We start from the raw sequence: 23,353 nt of genomic DNA, 5'->3' as shown, positions 1-23,353 counted from the left end.
CTAGCAACAGCTTACTATCTGAAGGTGGTGTTCTAAGTGCTTCACCTGCCTACGTCTTAATCCTCACAATGTCCACTTTCCACGTAAGGAAACAAGCTCAGAGAGGGCAATGCACTTGTCCCAAGTCACAGTCTGGTTTCCCTGCTTCCCACCCTCAGGCTTAGCCCAGTCCTCCTGGGTGCCCCTCCCCAACCCCTTCCCAAATTTGTCTCTGAAAAGAAAGAGCTAAAATAATGGGCTTGGGGACAACATTTCATGAAATCTTTAATGAAATTGGGGGGAGGAGCATGAACAGAGCAGAGGGGCAACAAGGGCAGGCTTGGGTACAAGGGAGATGGGCATGGGGCTGGGCAGGGTAGGGGGCTCTCCTCTTCCCCGCAGCAACCCTCCCCCAATCTTCCCACTGACAGGGGAGGGACGTGGGGAGGCGGAGCCATAAATATGTCCAGAATTTCAAAGAGGTGAGGTGGGGAAGAGTTGGCCAGGAGTCTCAGAGAGGGGGCAGGGGCAGGCCCGGACCACCCTTGTCGGGGGGCCCTGGCTCCTTGGGTGGCCGTGGGGGACCTGGGGGGTCCCCCGGCTTACGGCCATGCTTGCGAAAGTAGCGATAGCGCTGGACGTAGGCCCGCACCAGGTTGCTCACCTTCACCGGGTTGATCTCCCCGCTTTTGCTGTGGCAGATCTGGGGAATGGGGTGGGGCAGGCAGCTGGAGTCACTGCCAGTCCCCTGGGGTCCCCTCCACTTGACTGAGAACAGTTTGGGACCAGATGGGAGCCACTCCCCCAACAATCAGGTCAAGGTCCCCACTTGTTCCCCTTGACAACAGGCTCTCCAGTGCCAGAACAGGCCCAAGTGGCCTTGAGGAATCCAGTCACCCTGCTGCCTCCCAGGTGACCCCCCCCATCCCTGCCTCCCTATCTGCATATATCTGACTGCACGTCTCTCTCTTCATCTCATCCTCTACCCACCTTTGTGTGTCCCCATCTCTCTCTCCCCCTCTGTGCCCCACCTTGTGGACGGCCTTCCTCAAGATGTCCTTGTACTCTTCCTTGGTGATGTCTTTCTTCTGATAGTACGGCTTGATGGCCAGCTTCACCTCCTCCACTGCCCGCTCCTGCGTGTGCAGCTTCTTCAGATACTGGGGTGGTGACAGCATTGTAAGAAGGGACAGCAAGGGCCTGATGAGTGCCAGTGGAAGCCCCAGCCTCCCCTCATCTCTGCCCACCAGCTTAGCCTTCTTGACCATCCAGCTCTTCCTGGAGGTGGAAGTCCTGCCTGTGGAAGGTCTGCCCTATGCTTCCCTTGCTGCAGCTGCCTAAGACCACAGGCCAGGTCTGGGCCTCTGAATGTCACTAAGCATCTCCTCTAGGCTAAACCCTGAGCTGTGCCAGGCCTGGCCATGACAAGGACACATGTCCCCTGCCCTCACAAAGTTCACGGTCTGGTGGGGTGACGTTAGCCAGGCAATTACAACTGTTTTTAATCAGACTTTATAGGATTTATTTCTGATTGCAGCAGGAAACTGTCAAGGGCTTTTTAGCGGGGCAGTGTTAAGACCCAGTTTGGGGTTTTATGACACTGCTCTGGCTCCCAGGTGGGCTGAGGGGCACTTGTGGAGAGCAGGGACTCTGGCTTTAGAAGCACAGGAGTGGCAGGTGTGGTGGGGGGTTGTTAGCTGAGCCCAGAGGCGCCGGCAGGTTCCAAGTTCAGGTTGTGAAGATGGTACATTTGCACTGGAATCCCGGTCTATCACTCCACAGCTCTGACACCTCAGACCCGTAGACTGGCTACTGAACCTCTTTGTGGCTCATGTGTATAATGGGGCAATACCTATGGGGAGGACTAAGGTGATGCACATGGAGGACAAAGCACAGGCCAGGCACAGAGCAAGGACTCAATTAAAGGAGCTGTGACTGTTCTGAGGGTGATAGCCATGGGGACAAAAAGGAAGGGACAGACCAGGGAGCCGGGTAGAAAGTCCAGCCTCCTAGGGAATTAGCTTTCTGCCTGGGGCCAGCCTGCACAGTTAAAACAGCCTTAAGCGAAATCTTCACAAAAGCAAACAAATGAGAAATCTCTAGCAGGAGACCAAACTGAGACCAGAGAAGAGCAGGCCCTCTCCCAGGAACAGGGATGGTCACCCTCCCCAGCCAGGCAGCTGCCCCATATGCCCCAGGGCCAAGGGGAGATGGGAGCAGGTAAACTGAGTCCTGGGAGGGGCAGAGCACTATGGATGACATTCTCCAGAGGTAACATCTCCAACACCATGATGACAGGAATGCAAACTGCTGAGCTACTGAGCCATCAGGAAAGCTCTACTGCCAGGAGAGCCACAGGCCACCCTGGAGGGGCTCCTCAGGCTTTTCTAGCCCAACAGGAAGCAGGTTTCTAAAGAGATGCAGCTAAAAGAAAGGGGCTATTTCCCAACACCCATCTCAGATGTGGCAACAGAGGACAAAGGGCAGAGTACAAGCCACAATGGCCTGAACGGCAGAGTAAGAACTCTATGATCAGCAGCTGCACATGCCATGGACAACTGACTGGCTAAGCTATGGCCCTCCCTCTGTTGCTCATATGGAGATTCTCCCGCCACCCCACTCTCCACTCATGTGAGAAAATTTTTTTTTTGGTCATATGGGGAATTTTATGGGGATCTCCAGCTTTCTCTCTGGCATGGTACACAAGGTGTATGAGGGCTTTCCCAAGGCCAGCTCACCTTGTCTGTGTCCCCACGTCCCTCGGAGCTGCTACTGCCCTCTCTCTTGTCAGATGTGGCGGCCAGCCCAGTTGGGGTAGGAGGGGTAGAGCCGCAGCCCCCCAGGGGGAGGCTGCCAGGGAGCAGGTAGCTAGAGGGGCCAGGGGGCAGACCCAGAGAGGTGGGCACAGGAGCTGGGGTTACCCCCAGACTTGAGGGCGGCTTCCTGTGGCTGAGGATCTGTGGAAAGGAGGTGGAGGGTGGATGAGCAAAGGGAGGTAGAGGAAAAGAGGGAACATGCACCCCCAGTATTCTCGCCCCAATTTCCCAACAATCCCAGGACCACAGGCTCCTCTTCTGGCTGATACCTTGCCCCAAGGCCTGCTGGGAGTTGTAGTTCCTCTCCTAACCCAAGGCAATAAAGAAAAGAAGGGGCTGTGGGGACTCTTCCCCAGGGAAGCCCACCTGGTTGGTGGCTTGGATCAGCTCCTGAGCCTTTGCTCGGCTCGCCAGGTTGGCTTCTTCCATCTTGAAGAGAAGTGCAGTCACTGCAGGAGATAGAGATGATGACATGGAGATGGGGAGGAGGTGACAGGAGAGGAGACAGTGAACCTCACCTAGCCACCTGCTACCATCTCCCACCCTGGACCACAGGACAGGCCACAAGGCATCACGCTTAAACCTGGAAAAGGGGGGCCTCTTGGCCATTAAGAGAACCACTCCACACCTGAATGTTCTTGGAACTCAAGGTGTGTATGTGTGTGTATGGGGGGGTGGGGGGGGAGGAATCCCAGGGTCACTAGTGACAAGATGGTGGTAGGAATGAGATTCTGTCTCCTGACCTCCCACTGCCAGTTCCAAATTCTCTCCCCCACCTCTGTGGTCTGGCAGAGGCTACTGCCATCTCCTAAGGGACACAGTGCCCTGCTCGAGCCATTCCTCCTGGTCCCTCCACCAATCCATCCTAATCTAGCTCTAGGTGGACCCCAGAACCCATCCCACTCCTCCTGTCCGTGCTGGCTACCACCTACTCCTATCTGCCCTGCTCTCCCCCAGCATGCCCAGATACCTGATTGACCCTCACCCGCCCCCAGCCCTCCCAGTCCATATCACTATATACCTACCCCTTTTGGGGCATCACCACTGCCTCCAAGTCTGTGCCCATCAGTCCCCATCCTCCCTGATCCTTTCTCATCTGCTCCAGCCTCCCACATCCCAAAGGACACTCACAGGCTAGGACGCCACTGGTGGTGCAGTCCACACCAGCTGGCAGGTTCCAGGGCATGGGTGGGGGCAGCGTGGGCAGCTGGGAAACACGGGCAGCCAGCCCATCCTCTGCCCCTGAGTCGCCAGCTGTAGACCCTGTACTTGGGGCAGTGCTTGGGGCAGCTGCAGCTGTGCTGGTGGCTGTGGTGGTGGCAGGCTGCTGCTCCTCCTCCTCCTCTTCCTCCTCCTCCTCTTCCTCTTCTTCCTCCTCCTCTTCTGCCCCACCTCGGACCCCAGCCTCCTCAGTGGTCTCCTCAGGCAGGAAGGAGACTTCAGGGGTCTTGCAGCTGCTGTCCACAGTCTGCGAGTCCGGAGTGAGTGCAGGGGGTGGAGGGGCTGCCTTGAGGGGTGGGGTGGTAGGGGCCTTGGCTGCCCGCTCCTCCCCGGACCAGGAAGTCTCTTCAGTCCCCTTGGCTCCTGCTGCCTGGCTACAGCTATCTGCCTTAGACTTCTTCAGCAACACGGTGCCACCACTGCCCCCGCTGCTTCCTCCACTGCGGATCTTTTTCTTGGTCTTAGATGGCTTGGTCTTTCCCTTGGTCCCCTTGGCTTTCTTGGCCCCAGCCTTGGCCTTGACCTTGGTCTTTTTGGGCTTGGTGCTGCCTGGAGCTGCTTTGGCCACTTCGGTGGGGGCCCGTTCATCAGGCTTGAGGAAAGGAGAGCGGCTCTCACGGTCCCGGCTGAATTTGACGCCGATGGAGCCCAGGCTAGCAGATGCAGCATCCTTGGCGGGGGTGGTGCTGCTGACACCCTCTCGGATCAGCACCGCCACCTTGGACTGCAACTTCACCTTACGGGAGGAACAGGACGACGATGAGGACGAGGAGCCTGAGCCACTGCTGACTGGTGGCTTTGGCGGGGGCCCTGAAGAAGGTGCTGTCTCCTTTGAGGACCGAGCCTTCTTGGATGACCTATCCCTGTCCCTATCTCTGTCCCTATCCCGATCCCGGTCCCCCCCATCCGGCGCCTTCCGACGAGACCCCTTCTCCCGGGAGGAAGAGGAGGCAGCTCCAGAGCGGCGACGGTCCTTCTCACTGCTCTTGCCACCCCGCTCCTCACCGCTCAGTCCCTCCGAGTCGTACAGGACCTCACGTTTGGGTGAAGAGGTCGGGGCCGGTGAGGGTCCTCGGGGGTCGGACTTGTCAAGCCGGCCCACCGTGATGGTCCGCTTGATGGCGAAGAGATCGTGGTCCGTGAGATCCTGGATGGAAGGCGGCACAGCCCCGCGGCGGCGGCTGTCTCTGTCGCCTCCCGAGGAGGTGGAGCCGGAGAGCTGCTGGGTGGGTGCAGGGTTCTTCTCGCCTCCATCCCCAGACCGCTTCTCTCCCCGGGACCGTGACCGCTTCTTCTTCTTCTTGCTGCCGCCACCGTCCCGGTGTTTGCCACGGTGCCGCTCACGCCTGGACGATGACGACGAGGAGGTGGCCGGGGGCGGAGAGGCAGAGCGCCGCCGCCTCCGTCGCTTCTCCCGGGATCGCGACCTGCGACTGCCCCCGCGACGGCGTTCAGTGCTATGCGAGCGGCGGCGGGCAGAGCGGGACCGGGAGCGGCGGCGGGCGGACGAGGAAGCGTGGGAGCCCGGCTTGCGGTCCCGGGAGCGGTGTTTCTTGGAGTCCCAGGGGGAAGCCGGAGCTGGCGGGGCTGGTTGGGCACCGGACGAGGATGAGGTGGCCTCCTTGGCCTCGCCGCCGCTCCGCTTGCGCTCCCGCCTGGACTTCTTGCGGGTGGGCGGGCCCGCGGAGGCAGCAGCAGTAGCAGGGGCCGTGGCAGGGGAGGGTGAGCGCTGGCGGTAGCGCTCCCGCCGCTGAGTCAGGATCTTGCGGCGGAGGTCCAGGCCACCCCAGCGCGTGTCAGCGGCAGCGGGTGGCACGGGGGTCGGCTCCCCTAAGTCCACCTGCAGGGCCCCTTCCCCATCGGACTCCGCGTGCAGAGACAAGAAGTCGTCCCCCTCGGGGGCCCGGGGAGCAGGAGGTTGGGGCAGGGGCTGGGCCACAGGAGTGGCCGAGGATGCAGGAGGAGGTCGGGTGGCCCGGGCCCGGAAAACAGAAAGCGCCACCCTGGGCTCCTCCTCCGGCTGGACAATCTCGCCCTCCTCGATCTCTGAGTCGGCAGGTGGCAGCAGGGACGGCAGGAGAGCAGCTCCGCCTGCCGTCACCACCTCCACCGAGACCTTGCCTTCTCGACAGGCCTCCACCTCGGTCCCCACCACAAAGACGCGCCGCCGGGTAGCTCCGTCAGCCCGTGTGGAGTCTGCCTGGGGCGGTGTTCCAGGAGCTGGAGTCGGCTGTGGGGGCTGAGGGTCTGGGCAGGGGCTCTCATCACCTGGGAAGTCCTGGCTCAGGCTGTTGTCATCATAGATGCCTGCCAGGGTCTCTGAGATGCGGCTGATGCTCTGTGACAGGCCTTCCTCCTCCTCCTCCTCCTCTTCCTCCTCTTCCTCTTCCTCCTCAGGTGATGGGGTTCCCGCTGATGAGCTGGGGTTGGAACCAGTGGGCTCAAAGGGGTCGTACTTTTGCTCTGGAGCAGGTGGTGGGGAATAGGCCTCATCCGTGGGGTGAAAGGGGTCATAGATGTCGAATCGGGGTGCTGGGGGGGCTGGGGGGGCAGGGGGTGGTGGGGGTGGAGGAGGGGAAGGGGAGGATGAGGAGGGAGAAGGGGAAGGTGAGGAGGAAGCGGAGGAAGGGGCAGGGGGTGGGGCAGGGCCCCCATCTCCTGTGCCCAAGGTGAGGAGGTGGCGGGCACAGGTGGGTCGAGAAGAGTGAGACTGTGGAGAAACTGCAAAGGAACGGGGGAGACAGAGAGATGTGGTCAAGGACATACTCCCTCTGCCCTGTCCCCAGCAAAGGAGCCAGCAGGCAAGCCAGCACTTCAGCACTGGTCCCCAACTTGCTGGCCCTCACGCTGACACTCGCTGCACTACCAGGCAGTACTCCAAGTGCTTTAGTGTGCCAGTCCATAGGATGCACCCAACAACTCCACCCCATAGATACCCTGACCCATAGGTCACTGCAGAAAACTGAGGCAGAGGGCTGCAGTATCTTCCCCCAGGGCACATAGAGATTGAGGAGAAGTCAGGGTGCAAACCCAGCCAATGTGCCCCCAAGCCCGCACTCACGTATCCTGAGACATAGCACTGGCCTGACCCTGGGCAACATGTGCTGGCCCTGAAGCCTAAGAACCACCTTGACTGATGATGGTAATGTTACCACAAAAGAAACAGGCTGGGGCAGAGAGGTGGGGTTCAAATCTAAGTCCACCTCCAAGGCCAAAGCAAGCTCTGGCCTGCTGCGCCCGGTGCCTCTTGCAGGTGTTTATCCCATTTTGTGGAAGGAAGAATGTGAGGCTGAGAAGGTGCAGAGCTGGGAAGCCCAGACAGCCCGAGGCCTTACCCCAAGATATGATGATGAGTCCCCACCCAAAGGGCTACATCTGCTCAGGACACCACTGACCAACAGTGGCAATGACAAATGTTTGCACCCTTCTGCGGGCTAGGCATCATGCTCCATACATTACCTTGCTTGCCCTCCTAAAACCCCACTGTGCTAAGCACTACAGTGCCACAAGCTGCACAAGTGGAGACAGCTGACGAAGTGTGTCACAGGCAAGGGGCTTGACCAGGACCCAGATGCACACATCTGAGTGCAGAGGCTACTCTCTCGACCATGCTGCAATTACCCTGCCTAGGCAAGCACAAGTAAGGACAGTGCCAGGGAAAGCTGCAGGCTTAAGAGGGCAGCTTCTGAGCCATCTCCTGATCCAGATCCCAGCTCCAGACCTCACCATTGACCCCAGGCAAGTGGCCCAGCCTCCTGCCCCAGTTTCCTCATTTACATAATGGGGGTTCACGCATTCATTCAACACACTTTTATTAATCATCTACTTTGTGCCAGGCTCTGTTTGGGGTACTAGGAATAGAAAATGGTGAGCAAAATAGACAAAAATCTTTGCCTTCAAGGAGCTCACATTTGAGAAGGGAGAGACAGATATCAACAAGTGAAGTGTACAGTCTGTCAGCTTCTGAGGACTCTAGAGGAAAATGAAGCAGGGAACAATGGTGCCACTCTTCTCACAGGGCTGAGAGGACGATTAAATGAGTGACTGCACCTGGTATTCAGTGAGGACTTGGGGATCATGAGCTCTTACTACCCTTGTTATTACCACCACCACCTTAAGCACAGAACAGACTGGAGTGGTCCAGAAATATGAGACATCCACTTCTTTACATAATTTTTGTACAGGATAGGATTACTGGTGAGTTTTCTTTTCCCTAAATTTTTAATATTTTTTGAAGAAAAATACAAAAAGCCACCTGGAATAAGAAAATAAAAGATAACTCTAGAGTCCCCCTGAAAACAACTATTAGGTTCCAGGTACATCTTTACTATCACTTAAGACCCAGAGGCCAAATCTGGCACACCACCTGTTTTTGTACATAAAGTTTTATTAGAACACTGTTCTGTCCATTTGTTTATCCTCTACAGCCTCTGATTTTAAAAATAAATTAAAACACTTTTGTGGGCCTCTAAGAGCGTCATGGGCCCTTGGCACCATGTCTCCTATGCCGAAGATAAATCAACTCACAGCTATTTAAAAAAAAGAAAAAAAAGGGCTGGCCTGTGGCTCACTTGGGAGAGTGCGGTGCTGATAACACCAAGGCCATGGGTTCGGATCCCGTATAGGGATGGCCGGTTAGCTCACTGAGTGAGCGTGGTGCTGACAACCCCAAGTCAAGGGTTAAAATCCCCTTACTGGTCATCTTTTAAAAAAAAAAAAAAGAAAGAAAAAGAAAAAAAAGGAACAAGGTAAACGTGACCTGGCACAGAGGGGTGCGTGAGACACACTCTACAACAGAACTTGTGCTTACAGCTGACAATGCCACAGCTGAGTTGACTGCACCTTTCTCTTCCCCACTCCCCCAAATATGTATTACATACAGAAGGGAAGTCTAAACCCAGGGTCCTCATCAGGGTCCCAGGGGTCAGCAGCATGTGTTGTTAAAAATGTAAATTTCCAGACCCTACCCCAGATCTGCTGAATCAGAAACCCTGGGCATGGGCCCAGCACTCTGCATATTGACAAGTCCTTCTGGGGACTCCGATGTGCGCTCATGTTTGAGAACCACTGGTCCACACTGCTCACAGGGCTACCCCTGCGTGTAGGGTTGGATTCCTACTTGGGCAGTGCATATCACAGAAATCAAAAGCTTGGCCTTTAGACTCAAACACGCCACTGGGGATCAAGGCCTGGGCCCACCACTAATCAACTGGCTATGTGACCCTGAGCAAGTGACTTCCCTCTCAGACTGTTTACTCCTCTGGAAGACAGAGATGCTGAGTCCCCCAATGGGGAGATCAGTGCAGTGACACTAACACTTAGAGCACTGGACACCAAGTGCCTCACACATGCTAACTGCTCTTACATGGTCCCTATTGCATCAGTTTTTACATCATGTACATCCATATGTACACACAGCCTCTAGTGCAGTCTAATACAAAAAAAGTTAAAAATTTTTATCTAAATAACACGATCACCACTACTATCACTACTAAAATAGCTGACCTCCTCACAAGTCCAAGGTGACCTGCCCAGCTCTGCCCTGGCCCCACATACCTGTTTTGCCTGTCCGCCAGGCCCTGAGTCGGGGCAGCAGGCTGGGCACCGGCAGAGGGATGGGATCCCTGTCCCCTATTCGGACCTCGGCCACCAGCTCCAGCACGTCCTCACTTCTGCAAGGCAGAAGGGGTGGGTGAGCCTTGGGGATACTTCCAGCTCTCACGCCAGAGGCCTCTCCCACTTCGGTTACCCGGCTACTCACTCGCCAGGCCGCAGGTCCAGGCGACTGGGAACCCAGGTGTCCGGGGGATCCAGGACGCCCACCAGCCCTGCGAGGAAGCTGTCTGCAGCCATGTCCAACACCTGGAATAGACCAGGAGGGGCTCGACGCTGTCTCTGCTCATATGAGGACCCAAAAATCCTTTTTCTCCAGTCCCTACCCTCTCAGGAACCCAGACACCTGAGACCCCTAAGAAAACTCGGGGATCCAACTAATTCCTTTATCCTGACTGCCTTTAGGACTCAAGGCCTCGCCCTCAAGGCCTGGCTCTCACACCCAGGAGTGCAGGTCCTCAACCCCCACATCCCCCAGACTCGGTTTTAGGCCCTGATCCCTTCCTCCTCCAGCCCCCTCTTACTCACAGTAGCTGTGTCAGTCCCCCCTGATTCCTGGGAACGGGTCTCTGACCGTGGGCTCCGGCAGCGCCTCCATCGAAGGCCATGACACCGAGAGCCATCTGGAGAGAGAGATTTGTCCTTCTTTGTGTGTGTGGCTGGCCACAGGGATCGAACCCTGGACCTTGGTGTTATCAGCACCACACTCAAACCAACTTAGCTAACCAGCCAGCCCTAGAGAGAGATTTGCATGGGGGACTGGAGTCAGGGGACTGAATGCAGAGACCTTGTCAGGGAGAGGCAAGTGGGCCCTGATCTAGCTCTTGACAGTAGAACCACGCTCCTGCCTGCTCCCCCCAGCCTCCACACACTTCCTTCCAGCTTAGGTCCCAGAACTTACCAACGCCCACTTTTGTGTGTGTGTGTGTGGCTGGCTGGTACAGAGATCGAACCCTGGACCTTGGTATTATCAGCACCATGCTCTAACCAACTGAGCTAACCAGCCAGCCTGCCAACACCCACTCTACCTCCCATCAGGATGAAATCCAGACACCTCAGCTTGGCATTTGAGCCTTGCTTGACCTGATCCACACAGACCTCTCCTGCCTCCCCCCACCCCATTCACACCCTCTGCAAAACAGCCTTGATGAACCATAACTCAGTCCCTCGATAATGTGTCCCTGTGCCGTGGGCCTGTTGTTCCCTTGCCTATCAGGCTTTCTTCTAATCAGAAAATTCTAATACACCCTTAGACACCCAGTTCACTTGTCATTCCTCTAGGAAGCCTCCCCTGACCCAGTCTCCCTTTATGCTAGCTCAGGTGAGCCTCCTGCCCTCTCCCAGTGCCTTGGGCTACCTCTGTTCTGTGACTTTGTTTCCCCTCCACCAGACTGGATCCCTCAAAAGCAGCCACAGGGTCCAACCCATCTTCAGCTCCTCATGCCAGCACAAGGATGGCACCCAGGAGTCCTTGGAAAAACTCATATGAGTGATATTAGGATAAAGAATGCAGAGAAGCGGTCAGGGCTAGAAGGAACCAGAACCCATCATACCTTTATCATTCGGCAGATCCCCCTGCAGGGAGCTTCCCACTGCCTGCTGAATGGCCCGCTGGGGGAAGAGGGGATGGGGGAAGGGGGGTGGAAAGAACCAAGAGTCAGAGGACTCACACAAATGGCCTGCAACCTCTGCTCCCTGGGAGACAAACATTCCAGACACCCCTACAACCAGATTCATGTACTTCACAGGAACCAAGAATCCACACCCCTGGTGCCTCCTCCCGCTAGGGCCCAGGAGTCAGGGCCCTGGAATCAAGACTCCCAGATCCTCCCTCCCTCTGCTCAAGAGTACAGCGGCCTCACCAGGATAAAGGCAGAAGGAGAAAGTGTGGGGTCTCTGTCTGAAGGACCATCACCCCGATCCTCGCCCGACTCCTCTGTCTTCCCTCGAGACTCATCTTCTTCCTCCATGGTCACCTGGTAGTTGATGGGCAAGAGTTTGGAGTGGAGGGCCCAGGAGGAGAGGGGGTGGAAGCAGGGGACAGACCTAGACCTCAAGAACCTCCAACACTGCCTCGATCAGCATCCTCTTCAGCATCCCCTCTCCTTTACCTCTTCCCAGTCTACCCTGTCCTTTGCCAAGTACCAGGCCCAGTGCAGACACAACAGGGGCTAGAGAAGTTGTCTTTCTTTTTCTGGATTTTAGCTTCCTTCTCTGTCAAAGGAAGGCCTCTCCAGTCTCCTATTTCAACATCTCATTCCCCAATTCCCACAGCATCCCCCACAATCTGTCCAAATGTCAAGACCTTGTTCCTTGCCCTCATGGAATGTGAAACCAACACCGAGATTTTTTTGTTGTTGTTGCATTGTGATTTCAAAGAGTGCTCCACAGTCCCATAAACCCATCTTTCCCAAACTGAGGTACACACCACTGTGCTGGCATTCAATGCCATGCCTCAAACACCACACAGCTTCCTACAGCACCAATTGTCCTCGATGGTGAGGAACCAAGAACATTTTATTTATATACATAAGATGAACACATTATTGGGTGGTCTGCAAAACCAGTATACCACTTTTGGATTTTTTTTTTTTTTTTTTTTGCAGCAGGCTGGTACAAGGATCAAACCCTGGACCTTGGGTGTATCAGCACCACACTCTAACCAAATGAGCTAACCAGACAGCCCAGTATGCCACCTTTGAAATGAAAATGCTAAACTTCAGAAAGGCATGCTGTCCCCCAAACTCCATAGGGGGCATTTGCCTATCTCCTATCTGCCCATCGTGGAAGCATGGCCAAAGCCTTTGCGATGTCATGGAAATTCTTTGATTTGATTGCCCAGTCAAGCAGCTGAAAGATCATCCTTCAGAATGGCGGACGTCTTGATTAGGGCTTCATAAAACATGAATATTTCAGCTGTAAGCTTCCCCGCAACTGTCAAATCTGCTACTCAGAAAACAATACCCAACCTCAAAATTCCTAGAAAACTTCAAAATCCCTAACCTATAACTTGGTGTGCTTATCCGTAAATGGGTAAAACAGAAGTATCCATGTCAGAGAATGGCTGTGAGAATTGAAAGAAGACTGACTTCTGCCATACACAGAGCACATCCAAAGTGCTCCATACAGGTGAATAGTAATTACATTATTAGTCCTTAAAACCCAGGTCTTCCCTACATCTATTTCCCCCACTTCCCCTGCTGCAAACCTGTGAACAAAAGTCCTCAGTTCTGGTCTCCGTCCTATCACCAATTTTCAAGCTATGCCAAGGCTTCCATATTCAGCCTCCCAGCTCTCTAAAAGCCTGGGTGGGGGGAACGGGGCAGGTGGAGCAGCCAGGTTCCTAACTCGAAGACATGCCCCGCCCTAATAGTCTACTATGTCCCAGCTTCTTTCACAGTACTCAATACCTCCAACTCCTGTGGACAGTTCCCAGCCCTGGAGCTGCTCTCCAGCACCTCCCAGGGAAGAACATGCTACCTAGAACAGTGACTGTCATATCAGAAGCTTAATCAACATGAGCTGACTACAGATTCAGAGATCCCCAAACCCTCTGCAGTGTACAAAGATGCTCCCTTGCTCATTTAGACATGCCCTAGGCTTTGCAGACACTGCTGGGTCCTTCTTTCTAAATCAGTGTTTCCCAAACTACAAGGTTGGATAGCAGTTTAGTGCTTCACAAATAGCTTCTTATGAAAAGTAAATGGAACATAATAGAAAATTCTTCACAGTACATTACAAGTAGTAAGTGGAAATATCAGTTCATGGGCCTTGGGTATCAGTTAAACACATATGTTGGTATGTACTTGGTTTCAATGAAAAATGTATTTCTTACTGCGGATCAAGGTCAAATGAGTTTGAAAAACATCTAGATGAGTCTAGATGACCCTACAGACTCTCCCAGACTAATGTGGCCTAAATCTAACTCTCTCCATCCCCAGGGCAATGCAGGATTTTTAAACTTTCACTTGAATTACTTTCTGAAGGGCAAGTACATTTGAGCTGGACAAATTTTCCAACAACCTCTTTTGTATTATTCTCCACATGTTTATCTGGCCCCTAATGGCATTCAAATTTGCTCCAGGCATAGAGACTGCATTCTTCCAGTCACACTCAAAACCACCTAGATGGTTCCAGGTTCTTCTAACTGCCCCAACCTCTTTTCACACAGGTTAGACATTCCTCAGACCTTGGTAACTGATCCAAGCTTCTCCAGTACATCTCAGTACTTGCCTCTCTCCCTTGGTCGGCACATCCCACCCGTCTAGGTGGCTGTAAAAGACTTTCTAGACCCGAAGAGTTCTTCCAGGCCCAATAAATGGCCCTACATCTATGTATCATCCGCATCCTCAGGCCAACCCATGTAGACACTTCTCAGCCCTCACAGACATACCCCAGGCGCTACAGATCGCTCTGCAGATACTCCTCAGCTTTTGCAGACCTCCTTCACCCCTAGGACACATCTCAAGATCTCAAAATGGCCCCAGAACCCTCTAAAGACCCTAGTCTCCGGTCATCCCATAAAGACGATCTATAATACCTAGAGACACGACTCAGGCCAGCTATATATTGGAGGGCAGACCCTAGGCTCGGTCCAGGCCCTGTGGACACCCCCAGTCCTCTCGGGGACGCCCCTAGACGCCCCCCGACACCCACAGACGCGTCTCGGGGCCCTGAGAAGGCCCCCCGCTCGGCGCCAGGCTTCGCCGTCGTTACCGGGCCCAAGAGCACCCCACTAAGTCCTCCAGGTCCCGTGGCATGTGGAGAGGAACACAAGACAACTGGCGACCCGACTCCGCCCCGCCCACCCCGATAGGCCGGAGCCCCGCGGCCCAGACCACCGCCGCCATCTTACCCCGCCGCTCGGGCTGCGGCTCCGGCCCCGGCGCGGGGCGGGGCGGGCTGGGGCGGGGCTCGGGAGCAGAGGAAGAGAGGGGCGGAGCTAACGCCGTCGAGCTTGCCGGGATTTCTAGTACCGAGTACGGTACCGTGAAGGCTCGCGGGAATGCGGCCGAACTCGGTTTCCCAGCAGCCAGCGGGGCGCATGAAGGGCAGTCGCGACGCACGCCGGGATGCGTAGTCCCCGTGCCGCCTCCGTCGCGCGGGGACAGCAAGGGGGTGAGAGGTGAAGTGGGCGGGGTTGCAGGCGCCCGCGATGAGGCCCCAGAGTGCCCTGCGCGCGCGCGGAAAGGGTGGTGAAACCGGAAGTGAGGTAAAGAGGCACTGGGCAGAACCGATGAGAGGGAGCTGTAGTTCAGCCTAATGAGCAGGACCGGACGGAGGTTGTCCCGCCCACATTCTCAGAATCCAGTTTTCCCAGTCCTCTCCAAATTTAGAACCGAGGAGCACGACCCTATAGACTCCTCATTCAGCACAGAGAAGTCCGATTCTGAATCCCCTCTATCAAAGAAGAGGAGTCCAGACTCCCATTTTCCTCCTCCCTCGGACTCAGGAGTCCTTCCTCGGATCCAAGAGTCCGGCCGTCAGGCGCCTCTTCTCTCAGACTATTCTTGGTCTCAAGCTCGCAATTTACACGAACACAAGAGTTTGGGCTCCACCACCCCAATGCCCTTGGACATAGAATTCAGGGTCCCCAGCCTCTCCATTCCTTGGACCCAAAAGTCCAGGTCCCCGGCTCCCTCTTTACCGAACCTCAGACAGCCTCCTCCCCAGGACCCAGGAGTGCAAGTCTCCAGCCCCATTCTCTCCTAGGAACCCACGAGTCTGGGCCCTCAGCTTCCTTCTCCTAAAAGACACAGAAATTCTGGCCCCAGGCCCTTCATAACCCGGGCGTCCCGACTTGGGCGAGCTGGCTCATGGATTAGGAATGCAGTGATCTCACTGCTCCTCCCTGCCCCGTTACCCTGCTGTCCCCCTCCAGGGCCCCATCTCCCCTCCCAGTCTGTCTTCCGCTTGGCTGGGACAGCGAGAACCGGAAGCCTGGGTCCCTTAGCGGGCGGAGACTCCGGCTTCTAACCCAGACGCCCGGCTCGAGAACTTGGATGCATCCCAGGACGGAGGTGGAGCTTGTCTTCAAGACCTGCTCCTTCCTCGGAGCGCTAGGGCTTCCTCGGAGCTATATACGGCCGCGCGCTAGTCGGCGGGCCCCGCCTACCAGAATAAGGCTTCGAGGATGGTGCCCCGTGAAGCTCTGTCATAGGGGTCCTTATTTGCATAGCCGTGCCCCGAACAGGTTTCCGCCCCTTCTGTTAAAAGATTGGCTCTTATTAGCATAGCCCCGCCCACAGGCGGCCCGCCAGCTGAGAGCGCGTGGCGCCGCTCTGGGCTAGCACAGCTCATTAGCATATCCCCGCCCTATTCGGAACTCCCCCTCGCAGCGAAAGCCGTTCCCCTGCCCCTTATTAGCGTAGCTCCTCCTTTTCCCTGGCTTTGCCTTCTCCGTGTCTCGAGACGCGAGCCCTTCTTGCCGGAGCTCATGATTATGCAGTAGCCTTATTAACGTAGCCCGCCCCCGAGTCCAGCTCTGCTCCCCCCCGAGGCGGTAGCGGAGGCAGCAGCAGCGGTGGCGACATGAGCAGCGGGGCGGCGTCCGGGACAGGGCGGGGGCGGCCCCGGGGCGGGGGGCCGGGGCCCAGGGAGCCCCCGCCCAGCGAGACACACAAGCTGGTGGTCGTGGGCGGCGGCGGCGTGGGCAAGAGCGCGCTGACCATCCAGTTCATCCAGGTAGTGGGCCCTCACCCGGGAGGGGGTCCCCGTGACCCAGAACTGAGCCCTCTGGAGGATCCCCGAGACCCCTATTTCGCCTTGACCCATCACTGAGACCCTCCTATGAGGCCCTCTAATATTAAAAGATCTCCTCCGGTTGTGATTCTAAGCTCCCCAGAGCCTCCACCCCCTTCATGTGAAACCTTCCTCCTATACTCGCATCCTGAGAACCACCATCCCCTCTCCCCAGTACCTGAGACCCTGCTTTCCTGCTGATCTGGCCCTGACCGCCTCCTGGGAGCACCCTAAATACAGAGCAGTCACCCCATTCAGACCCGAAGCACTCCCAGGGGCCCCCTATCCCCTTGGTACTAACTCTCTCCACCCTGAGCCCTATCTCCCCCAAATCTCTGACTTTAGCTTCTCCTCTAAGCTACCCGGAGCCTCACTGGGAGACCACTTGGGCCCAGCACCTTTGAGATGCTCCCATTCAGCAACCTCCCCCAGAACCTAGAAATTATGCCCAGACCTTGACCCTGAGGCTCTCTGGGACTACCCAGTCCTAAGAGAGGCACCCTCTAACCCCTACTCTGAATTTCCCCCTAGGCCCCCCAAATTTAAAGAGATTCTGCCCCTTAGCCATTCCAGAAAATTCCAAGACCCCAAGCCCTGACGATCCCCCATTCCACCAGACGCAGACCTCCACACTTGCACTCCACTGCCAAGAAAAACTAACCACTCTTCTATCTTGAGTTTTCCTCCACTCCAACAACCTGAGCCCCTCTCAGAAACCCTAGATAGCCCCCAAATCATCTGCATCGAAGAAGCACCCAGATTCTTTACACCCCCAGAAAGACCTGCTCCTTGGGAGTTTCTCTGACCATATAAATGTGTCTCAAGGTCTCTAAGACTCTGTATGTTATGACAAATCTCCAAGTACCACTTCAGGGCTGGCACCCAGTTCTCAACCTTGAGCTTCTCTGGATGTGCTTTAAAGACACACCTCTAATCCCTCCCGCCCCCCAGAGCTGCAACCCTGCCCAGGGCCTGGTTCCTACCTCCTCTCTCCAGGACAAGCCCTCACCAAGCACCTGTCTAGCAGACAGGATGCAGCCTTCAGACCCCCAGCTGACAAATCACCGCTTCTCTCCTGAAAATCCACCCCTGTCCAGTAAACCTCCACTCCATTCCCAAGGGAAACCCTCCTCATCTCAGAGAAACCCCAGAAAGGTGTCTGCCCCTGAGATCCTACCATAGAGGACCTGGGCCCAGACCCCTCAAGGGACCCCAGCAAGCACCTGTGAGGGAGCCCTGCCTGTGTAGGGAGAGACCCCAGCCCTGGGCTCCTTGCACCCAGGGACAGACCCAGAGCTGGCCAAAGGCCTAGTTGGAGGTGGGCGGGACCCAGACAGGAAGGGAGGGGCCTGGGTCCGAGGGTGGGGCAGCTTCTCGGCAGCCGGATTGGAACTGGGACCTTCCCCTGGGAGGGGACGCTGGAGGCTGCCTGAAGGAGGAGGGGAAGGAGGAGGAGGAAAAAGAGGAGGGAGAGGTAGAGACAGGCATTCTGGATGGACAACAACAGCTCCCATTAGCCGATCGCTTACTATGTGCCAGGCGATATGTTAAATGTTTAACAGGGACTTTCCCTTGTATATCACAAATGCTACATTGGGTGTAGTGCTATTTTTATCCTCATTTTCCAAATGAAGAAACTGAGGCTCAGAGAGGGAAAGTGACTTGTTCAATGTCACAGAGCCAGGATGTAATTACAATGTGGGAGATGCACTTTATACCAGAAAGAGAGGACCGAGAGAGACTCAGAAAAAAAGACCCGGGGGGAGGAGGGGGGAAGATAGCCAAAGAGAAGGGGACAGAGCCCAAGAGAGAGAAATAGGGACCTAGAGACAGAGGGGACAGAGACCCAGCGAGAGGGAATAGAGACCTACAGAAACAGAGAGGAACAGAGACCCAGTGAGGGGGACAGAGACATAAAGAGGGGAAGGGGGTCAGAGAGAGGCAAGGTCCAGGGTCAGGGCTTCATTCTCTCTGCTAGGGCAGTAACAGTGTCCTCTTCCCACCCTATCAGTCCTACTTCGTGTCGGACTATGACCCCACCATCGAGGACTCCTACACAAAGATCTGCACCGTGGATGGCATCCCGGCTCGGCTGGACAGTGAGGGCGGCAGGGAGTGGGTGGGGGGCATGTCAGCGGGGGCTGACGGCTTGTGGGGGTGGCTGGGGGAAGCCTCATCCCCATGGTGGCCCCTCTCCTTGTCTCTGCAGTCCTGGATACTGCAGGCCAGGAGGAATTCGGAGCCATGCGGGAGCAGTACATGCGTGCTGGCCACGGCTTCCTGCTTGTGTTTGCCATTAACGACCGGCAGAGGTGAGAGGGGTTGCCAGTGGCGGAGCAGCAGGGGGACTTGGCCAACCGGCTGGCTGGACCTCATGCCTCCGGCTTCACTCACAGTTTCAATGAGGTGGGCAAGCTCTTCACGCAGATCCTCCGAGTCAAGGACCGAGATGACTTTCCCATCGTGCTGGTTGGGAACAAGGCAGATCTGGAGATACAGCGCCAGGTTTGGGAGCCCCCGCTTCCTTGGCGTCCCCATCTCGGCCTGAGAGGCTCCTTTCAGCATACCTCTCCCCACGTCAGCATCCTCCTTTGACTCTTGTGGTCATGCTACCTCCATTGTAACACTCCCCACCTAGATATGTTACCTCCATTTGGGTCCACAGCATCACCCAGCATAGGCAGTGGCACACAGGAGTAGTCCCCAGGAGAGGTGGCTGGATGGTACAAAGGGTACCCACCCCCAACCTCAACAACCCCTGACTCTGCCCAACTAGACTCTCTTTTTCCCACCTAGACCCTCACCCCAGCCTCCCATTTCTCTTCTATGGTTTACCTTCCACCCAGCCCCAGCCCCTCCCCTGCTCACAGTCCTCCCATGGCTCCCCAATTCTTCAGCCTGGCACTTGGTTCTGTTCCCTCCTTTTTCTGCTCCCACCACTTCCTTATACACACAGACTACATGATTTCCACACAGAACTCATCTTCTAGGTTAAGTCTTTGGGGACTTCCAGGCTTCAGGGCTTTGCTCGGCCTCTGTGGGGAACACCCTTACTTCTTTGGCTGACTCCTAGCTATCTACTGCTCAGAAGGGCAAATGTCTGTGAAGCCCCTTGACTTCTCACTTGAGCCCCCATAGTAGGTAACTTCCAATAGGGCACCCAGTGTCTGCCTGTCCCGGCTGGGGTCACCCTGAGTGCAGGGACCTGACCCTTCCCCGTGTCCCCCATCCTCCCAGGTGCCCCGATCTGAAGCATCCACCTTCAGCGCCTCCCACCATGTGGCCTACTTCGAGGCCTCGGCCAAACTGCGTCTCAATGTGGATGAGGCTTTTGAGCAGCTGGTGCGGGCCGTCAGGTGAGCCGAGTCCCCTTCCCGTCATCCTTGTCTCCAGTCTCTCCGGCCCAAACTCACCAGCATCTTCCCACAGGAAATACCAGGAACAAGAGCTCCCACCCAGCCCTCCCAGCGCCCCCAGAAAGAAGGGCAGGGGCTGCCCTTGCGTCCTCCTGTAGCCCAGGTGGGCGAGAGAAGCGACCAGCACAAGTTCTTGGGACCAGCTGCCCTCGCACCTTGCCATGTGATCTGAGGCCCTCGCTGAGCCTCAGTTTCCTCATCTGAGTTTCCCAGGACACACTACACCCCTCACCCTTAGTTCCTGGCCTCCTCCAGGCCACTGCCACTGTGTGCCTTCTGCCAACACCTCCTTTCCCCACACAAGCCCCTGGTGGGGGTGAGGGGCTCCCAGGTCACTGCTGTATATAACTCCCCTCCCCCAGAAAAATAAATGGCACTGCCAATGCCAGGAGGTGCTTTTTAAAAAGGGAAATGGGCTCAGGGAAGGTGGTTGAATTCAGGGCACACGTGCTCTAAAGCCTCATTCCATCTAACCCGTTGCTTGGGGAGGAGCAGGGAATACAGAGAATATGCTGAACCAGGCTGTAGAGCCCCACTCCTCCTTCAGTGGTGAGATTCCATCCTTTTCTGTTGTGGTAGGCATTTTGTTGGGATGAACTTTAATGTCTGAAAGAACTTTTTTTCTGGGAAGTTCCAGAACTGCACTGTTTAATGTTCTAGCCAGAAGCTACATCTTACAGAAGCTACTTAAAATTAAGTCGAATTAAAAATTTGGCTCCTCAGTCACAACAGCAACATTTCAAGAACTCAACAGTCACATGTGGCTAGTGATTAATCTAAGGGACAGGGAAAATATACAATATTATTTATCATTGCAGAAAGGTCCATTGGACAGTACTGTTCTAGAAGTTTCTAGGATCTTGGAGACAGGCAGCAACTGCTACAAACCCTGCCTGCCCCCCTCCCACATCCAATGTATATTGAACAGGGCCTTTTGGCTGGAGGAGAGAGAAGGGACAGGTGGGTGGAATGGTGTGCAAGCACTCTAGCAAGTTCTCAGTTCCAGAAAATTCCCAAGGTGGCTGACACCTGAGTTTAAACCCTGACTCCAAGTTGATGCTGGTGTGGACACACCCCACGTGAGCCTTTTTCCTGGGAGGGGCAGAAGTGTGGAGAGTCTTAAGTCCATAGCAAGTAAGTGGACAACACACTTCAGTTTGGAAACCCAAAGCTTCCGTACATCCAAAAAAGGACCCTAATCCCGGAGGGCTAGAGACCGCCATCCACCCACCTCCCAAATCTGCCTGACTGGCCATCTTTGAACCCCAACACCTACTCAACACATGATGACAGAAACCTTGATGGAAATGTCCCTATGCCCTGGAACTTTAGCTTCCACCTGACACCTGTCACCTATCTACCATCTACTCCCTCCACCCCGGACCCCTGATCCCTGAATGCTCCATTCCCACCCATCCCAGAAGATGCTTCCTGCTCCTAGGGCAGAGCATGGCCTTGCATGATCCCTGGCGCCAGGATGCCTGGATTCAAATCCAGCTCTCCCTCCTGTCTCCCCCATCTGCAAATTGGAGGCGATTACAGAGCTGCTTCACAGGGTGGGCGAGAGGATAAAGATGATCTGCATGGGGAAATAAGCGCAGAGCTTGGTACATACTATGTGCTCACTATTAATGACCGTGGCCCACTGTTTCTTTTCTGCCCCAGAACCATGAATGTCCCTCTGTATTCCAGATTAGAACATTGATTAACTAAATATCCCTTTCCGGGTTTCATTATCACAGAATCCTTGGCCTGCATTCAACCTTCCACCCTGGCTCAGATGTATTGTGCCACATGTTCACTCTCCTCCCCGCAGAACCACTGCACACCAGGCCCTCCTCTCCCACCAGATGGGGGAAGGGGAAAACATGGGGAGGGGGCAGGCAATGTTTTTCTGTTCCAGACAAGATCTGACACCTCCACCTGAGCCCTAGCCAGGGGTGCTGAGCTCTCAACAGGAAGGAGTCCTGTGCCAACTTCTCTTTCCCAGGGTGGCACCATCAACAGTCCCCCAGCAGAAGACCAGTCTTTCCTGCATTGTCCACCGGGGCCAAGTTCTTGGCCAGGGCAGGCTGCTTCTCGCAGGACCAAGTTGCACATTGATGTGACGAAACTTACTGCTTGTCCCCACAAAAAGGCACATGAGACTAACCCATGCAACAAATGGCAGGCCATTTTTGGAAGGTTCATGGCCGCTGGCATCCCAAAGCACAGCAGACAACAGTGCAAAGGCTGGCATCTCCCTAGGAATGTGTTTGTGCCTGTTTGTCAGTTTCATTCCTGTCCACCCCTGGGCTCTGGCAGGCCCCGTCAATAATTCTCTCTCCCGTCTTTGTCCGTCTTTGGCTTCCTCTGCCTCTCTTCCCTCTTCGCAATGTCTTTGACTTCCACGAGGCCTCTCAGGGTTTCCTGCTATGGGTAGGTAACAGGAGCTGTGTTGCTAGATGTTTCAAAAGTGTTGTCTTTTTTTCATCTTGAAAAAAGCCCATTTTACAGATCACAAAGCTGTTGTCTTACTTGCCTGGTTAGTGCTGGAGCTGGGATTCAAATTTGGGTAACTGGATCACAAAGGACATCCATAAGGTTATTCTACCCATAAAGGGATGATCCCTGCCCCCACTGTTTACCCTCAGAACAATCCATCCATTTTTTAGCCCAGAACTCTGTTCTGAGATGACGCCAAGCCTGGAACTTTTGGCCCCAACTTCACAGCCCACTCAAGAGCCTTTAATGTGATGCTCCCTCAGAGGTTGCACCCCACACAGTACAGGCCAGAGTTCAAGGATATTAACGTCCATCCTCAACCCTCTTAACTCAAAGATTCTAGACAGTTCATGGACCATTGCTGACTTGCCCATCATGGTTCTTCAATACTAGTCCATCCTCTATTCTGTAAAACCAGGGCTCTACAATTCAACATGTGATGGCACAGATAACACCCAAGCTTCCAGAACCACGAAGATTCTTCCTCACTTTCACCCAGAGGGAATCTGGAACACTAAATGCGCTACCCTCCATCTCACGCTGAGTATCCACTGACCAACCTAGGGTTCTGGAACCCTGGGGTCCATCTAGAGTATCCAGGCTCTAGAATGGCAATGGCCTATTCACTACTCTATAGGCTGGGCTCTAAAATACTGACAGTTAACCTCCAAACTTTTAACATTCTTGTTCTAGAACATTGCTCTTCAGACTTCAATGTGCTTTAGAATCCTCTCAGGATTTTATTAAGAAATGGGTTCTAGGGCTGGCTGGTTAGCTCAGCTGGTTAGAACACAGCCTTGTAACACCAAGGTTATGGGTTTGGATCCCCATACTGGCCAGCTGCCAAAAACAAACAAAAAAAAGGGTTGATTCAGTAGATCTGAGAAGCAGCCTGAGATTCTACATTTCTACAAGGTCTTGGGGAACTCCAAGGATACTGGATCACAGACCACACTTTGAGTAGCAAGGCTCAAGAATGTAGAACTCCACCCATAACTCTCTAGGCCAGCCTCTAGAAATACTGCCAGTCCACCTGTGACCTTGTAGTTTCAAGATTCAGAGAGACCTGCCCTCAACTCCACA

General features: G+C 55.1%; 2 protein-coding genes across 2 annotated transcripts; one reads left to right on the top strand and one right to left on the bottom strand.

Annotated features, from left to right (window-relative positions):
* Positions 1-247: 247 nt before the first annotated feature.
* Positions 248-14,508, bottom strand: SCAF1 (SR-related CTD associated factor 1). The gene is made up of 11 exons (XM_063090909.1): positions 14,485-14,508; positions 11,492-11,605; positions 11,183-11,240; positions 10,158-10,252; positions 9,778-9,878; positions 9,573-9,688; positions 3,927-6,737; positions 3,162-3,244; positions 2,718-2,936; positions 1,011-1,139; positions 248-682 (listed from the first exon to the last, which is right to left on the bottom strand). Exons 2-11 carry the CDS (start codon positions 11,597-11,599, stop codon positions 491-493), a joined length of 3,912 nt encoding a protein of 1,303 aa, XP_062946979.1. The 5' UTR covers positions 11,600-11,605; positions 14,485-14,508; the 3' UTR covers positions 248-490.
* Positions 14,509-16,038: 1,530 nt separating this feature from the next.
* RRAS (RAS related) lies at positions 16,039-20,171 on the top strand. The gene is made up of 6 exons (XM_063091052.1): positions 16,039-16,313; positions 18,382-18,469; positions 18,580-18,682; positions 18,767-18,875; positions 19,608-19,726; positions 19,800-20,171. Exons 1-6 carry the CDS (start codon positions 16,161-16,163, stop codon positions 19,882-19,884), a joined length of 657 nt encoding a protein of 218 aa, XP_062947122.1. The 5' UTR covers positions 16,039-16,160; the 3' UTR covers positions 19,885-20,171.
* Positions 20,172-23,353: the final 3,182 nt, after the last annotated feature.

The sequence above is a fragment of the Cynocephalus volans genome, chromosome 3 (assembly GCF_027409185.1).
Source record: "Cynocephalus volans isolate mCynVol1 chromosome 3, mCynVol1.pri, whole genome shotgun sequence".
Classification (NCBI taxonomy): domain Eukaryota; kingdom Metazoa; phylum Chordata; class Mammalia; order Dermoptera; family Cynocephalidae; genus Cynocephalus; species Cynocephalus volans.
This window is presented reverse-complemented; position numbering and strand designations above follow the sequence as displayed.